General features: G+C 42.4%; 1 protein-coding gene across 1 annotated transcript in view; it reads left to right on the top strand.

Moving 5' to 3' along the window:
* Positions 1-504: 504 nt before the first annotated feature.
* Positions 505-5,000, top strand: part of LOC143118568 (nuclear pore membrane glycoprotein 210) — a 37,551-nt gene continuing 33,055 nt past the window's right edge. Inside the window, exons 1-5 of the mRNA XM_076279599.1 lie at positions 505-680; positions 1,202-1,338; positions 1,698-1,829; positions 2,691-2,769; positions 4,941-5,000. The exon at positions 4,941-5,000 is cut by the window's right edge and continues 91 nt beyond it. Coding sequence (XP_076135714.1) covers positions 505-680; positions 1,202-1,338; positions 1,698-1,829; positions 2,691-2,769; positions 4,941-5,000 — 584 coding nt within the window. The remainder of the gene's footprint in view (positions 681-1,201; positions 1,339-1,697; positions 1,830-2,690; positions 2,770-4,940) is intronic.

Genomic DNA, 5,000 nt, shown 5'->3' with positions numbered 1-5,000 from the left:
ACACGGAATAGCCTAACGTTACTTCTCCATAAACTTCAGAATCTACATATATTTCTGTACAAAATCAATCTTGACGTAGGAGGGAATCTCGTTTTATTTCAACAACACCTCAATCAAGCCTTTATATCGGTAATGTGTATCACGAAAGATTAGCCTATTTGAAAATCAACAGTTAACCAAGCGATAGCTAACTAGCTACGTCGCTAACGCTAGCTAACCTGTTATCGACTAGCTGCTAGCTAGGTAAGCTATGACAACTAAGCACCAATGTCAGTTTCAATTATCAGCCTACTTTTATTTCCTTCATAAACAAGAAATATGATATAATATATTAATTGACATGGTGTGTTTATTGATACATCGACAGATGGTTTAACATTTTGTTGGATGGCATACCTGACATCATGACTTACCCTAGGTGAATGGATAACTTACATTAGTTCATGTTGCACTGCAACTCTTGGCCAAACGTTCCCACTCTGGGCCAAAGTGTGTTTTGTAAATATGCCACTCTTCGCCCCCTGGAGAATCCCGGAGATTTGGAGGATCTGGGTACTTTGCATATTGTTAATTGCTTACAGTCACTCATCAAAATTGAACGTCCCACAACTCCTTCTCCCATATTCTACACACGCTTCTGTCAATTTCACACTGAAAGCAGAGACGGGATGCTACACATGGTGAGTGACAGGTCCAGGCTGTAACAAATTATATGCATTTTTCTCCCTGCCTCTCTCTGTCTCTCTTTCAATAATACCCATGCGTTTCTCCCAAAATGAACTCTGAATATGTCCTCATAGTTTATCAGATTTCATATGACATAATATAGGATGCTGTTATTTATGGAATTTGGTAATCCCAGTGGATGACCCATTTTCATAAATTGCCTCCCAGAATGATAAGTGATTGAAGGCTTGGCCACTCTTAATATTGCAGTGGAGAACTTGCAGTGCCTTGGGGTCGGATGTGGCATTCCCTCTGGAGTCGGACTCTGAAATGTTAATAATTTTGCTAATTTAAAAACTTAACATAATCCCTTATCGTGTCACTCTATCTGTAAATGTAATTATGCAGAGCAGCAATTATGTAAGATCAGGTCTAATCCTTCCTCTGTTGCACCACTGATGGTTTCTTTTTTCTCCCCCCCCCCCCCCATCTAAAACCATGAGCTCAGGGAGTCGTCTCATCCTGATCTGGTCAGTGTGCTGCCCCTATCCCTCTCTGCGCCCTCCTCTTTTCCCCCTCTATCCTCTTGTAGTCAGCATGCGCTGGTCTCGGCACTCCCAACTCTAAAAACACCCACACAAAGGTCTGCCATCGTCCTTGCTAAAAACACTGGTGAGTGAGTTTGTCTGTGTATGTGTGTGTGTGTGTGTGTGTGTGTGTGTGTGTGTGTGTGTTTATGTAGGCCTATCTAAGTGTTCAACACTAATATGAAATTCCATTTAGGAAACCATTAATAATAAACACTGTGTGGTGATGGTTATCTCTGTGTCTGTGTGTACTGTTTATGCTGTTTGTTGAAATTAATTTTTCAAACTGTAGCCTAGTAAAGAATTGATGCTGATGGTGTGTGTGCGCCTGTGTTGTGCATATATGCATATATGCATATGTGTATGTGTGCACGTGTGTGTGTGTGTGTGTGTGTGTGTGTGTGTGTGTGTGTGTCTGTGTGTGTCTGTGTGTGTTTATCTCAGCAACTGGGCAGATTTTGCGTTGTGATGTCTACATCAGTTATATTCGGAGCATTCAGATCCTCACCACGACTCATCAGATATTTACTGATGACCCTCCACTGCAGCTGTCTGTCCAGGCTCTGGACTCCAAAGGTATGTGCCATTTTGTTATGCGGCCAGTAACCAGCATACCTACAGTCTACAGATGCTCTCAGTGCCCCCCCCCCAGAGTAGCAGATAAGCCTGCAACTCGCCTGCATGTCTTTCATGAGGATAGCTGAATCTAAGTGGTTCAGGAAATTCAGGTATTTAGAATCAGGCTCCTCTAAAGTGCTTGTTGAAGTGTGTAATATCAAAACCTAATGTAGTCATAAACTCACTATAAAGCATTTTGACTGTAGGTAAAGCATGCTCCATAGTCGCAGTTATCCTTGTTATCTTTAATACTCTCAAATGGGTCTTTACGTCTTAATGAGCTGGATGTGTGGAATGAGGGATATTTGCTTGAATGATTCTGCATGTGCAGAATTTGGTACCCTCACCCTGTTGCTAAATCTAAAGAGTTGGCTCTCCATGATGTAAATAAAACAGGAAGTAATAAGGTCCCACTGTATGCTTATAAGTGTATTAATTACAGTTCACTACTTATTCAATCCCTAAATGTAACGATGCACAACATCTAACAACATAGAACATATACTGTAAACAGCATATTGTGAACACACACAAGGCACATAAGGACACTTAATATAGAATGTGAAAGATTGAAGTAATGCTTTAATTATGATCAAATTACAATACAAAGGTGAATATTTCAATCATGATATGAGCCACAAAGATAGATACAAAGAGGTTTCCATAAATAAAAATAGTGTTGTCCCTCATCCCTTCTAAGCAAGGTGGTGAGCCCAAGGGAGGAGCCAGCTGGTGACAGGAGCTAGAGGTCTCTCTTTTTAGAACTGGTCATCTCCTGAGCAACTATCCTTATGTCTGACCTCATTTCCTGTCCCACAGGAAACACTTTCAGCAGCCTGGCTGGGTTGGAGTTTGAGTGGCATGCAGGCAAGGAGCATGACGCCCCAGGGAGAGTGAGGTGAGAGGGTGAGAGAGAGAGAGAGAGAGAGAGAGAGAGAGAGAGAGAGAGAGGAAGAGATGCAAAAGGAATGGGTGATAAAAAGAAAGATGCAAAAGAAAAAAAAAGAACTAGGCCCAGTGACTAAGTGAGTTTGGGAGGGGTTGGGAGTGAGTGGAGTGGAGTGGGGGCGGGGGGGGGGGTGGGGTGGATATAAAAAGACTGCAAGACATGGATTAGAAAGAGTGAGAGATAGGCTGGCAGGCAGGCATGGTGGGATTATTATGGTCTGTTCAGTGGGGTCAGTCACTGTGGAAACAGTAATTACATTTGCCTCTGTGCAGGCAGATAGCATCTACCCCCACACTATGGTGCGCTCACACAGCAGGGGACAAATGCAGGTGTTGGTGTGTGCGTGCATGTATGTGTGTATGTGTGCGTGTGTGTGTGTGCGTGCGTGCGTGCGTGCGTGCGTGCGTGCGTGCTTGCGTGCGTGCTTGCGTGCGTGCGTGCGTGCGTGTGTGTGTGTGTGTGTGTGTGTTGCAGCACATGTTTGTGCAGCCTCCTGCTCTCTGTTGGATGCTTTAGTTGTGTATGAGAGTTCAAGGGTGCAGCACACACATCCAAGTAGTTGAGTACTGGGTGCTGGACAGGAAGGCACAAGCAAGTAGAAGAACGTTGAGTCCGCACACCAGAATCTGCTCCTTAGCGGGTTTTTTATTTTATTGGTAGGCTATATCACCACATGTGACGTTTCGGGCCCCAGCCCTTCATCAGACCAGCGTATATACTTGCGTATGCTTTAGTTGTGTCCCTGCATTGTGGTTGGAGCTTTTGGCTATTTTGTCAGTTTTTAAAGAGATGAGTACAGTTTGCAGTTCATAAAATACTGGTCTGAGACAGCCTCTAAGAAAGCATGGGCCTATTGAAATACATTACCTAACAAGCCAACGCAACTGTTATCCTTGACTACAATATGAAAGTCAACCAGAGGACGCAGCATGCAGGAGTGATCATTGGGTGCATATGAGAGCATTCGTATGTCATTACAAAGGCGCACATCAGGAATGCACAAATTATGAAATTATGCCAGGAAACATTTGTTTTCAAGAATTAGAAGAAAAAAACCCATAATGAAGTATTTTGTTTCCTCCATAGATGTGTCATGCTTTAAAAATAGGCATAGTTATGAAACAGAAATCTTAATATGCATGTACTTTCTGTTGTCTCACTTTCTATTTAATTCATCTCTTAGTTCATTTGGGAGGAGATGGAGATGCTAAGGTCACAAGAAGCATATATTTAAAAATATTAGTCACTAGTTCAAACGATTGTTGTTCAAACGATTGTAATATTAGTCATTAGTTCAAACAATTGTTGAATGGCATGTTCTTCCAACAGACTGCAGAATGAAAACACAGCAGCTCTGTCTCTCTCTCGTTCAGTTTGTGCATTCACATGGTTGACAGATCGAATGCATTTACCTGAATGGGCCAAAAAATCTGTGTTTTTTTGCCAAGCGCTCCCTGGATCAATGATGCCTCAAAAGATGCTATGACTTCAAATGTGCCCGTGCCTTATTTCAAATGGTCCACTCCTCTGTCTGAATACAGATCTCTCTCATAAGTGGCTGTTTCTCCTCAATTGCCTCAGTAGCCTGCGTCATACTGTGAACCAGATGCTGCTTGTTTGATGTACAATTGTGTTTGGCTCTGTGTTTGTACTAGGCTGTCAAGACATTGTGTGGGCAAGTGCCACTGACTGAGTTGTTTGCGTGTCAGTGTGACGACAACTTTGTTGTGAATGAGCATGTATTATTTTGACTGTGCGGTGTCAGAAAGCTTGTGAAATACATTGCCCATTTAGTTTGTGAATTGTATGGACTGATACATATTTTGGAATCTTGGAACATAAAAGTGGTGATTCTGATACTGACAGTGGGGTCTGATACTGTTCAGTGCATAAGTCAGAGATGACCCTGTCATCTACTTTATTGTGTATCTGTTTTTGTTTAATTCATTAACATTTCATTGGCCTTAAACTATTCAGCAGTACTCTATTATTATTTATACACTCTATTATTATGCACAATTTTGCATTGGTGAATGTTTGAAAATGACTGTCACTGCATTGTCCGTGTGTGTGTGTGTGTGTGTGTGTGTGTGTGTGTGTGTGTGTGTGTGTGTGCACAGGTTTCTGCCCTACTCAGAGGCTGGTTACTGCCCCTCTCCCCATATCCTGTCTCTGGAGAA

This window comes from Alosa pseudoharengus, unplaced genomic scaffold (genome assembly GCF_046254945.1).
Source record: "Alosa pseudoharengus isolate Yale_2024_CS ecotype anadromous, Long Island Sound unplaced genomic scaffold, YU_APseudo_1.1 YU_APseudo_1.1_scf_12, whole genome shotgun sequence".
Taxonomy (NCBI): Eukaryota; Metazoa; Chordata; class Actinopteri; order Clupeiformes; family Clupeidae; genus Alosa; species Alosa pseudoharengus.
Note: the sequence above shows the minus strand (reverse complement) of the source record. Positions and strands in the feature narration are given on the sequence as shown.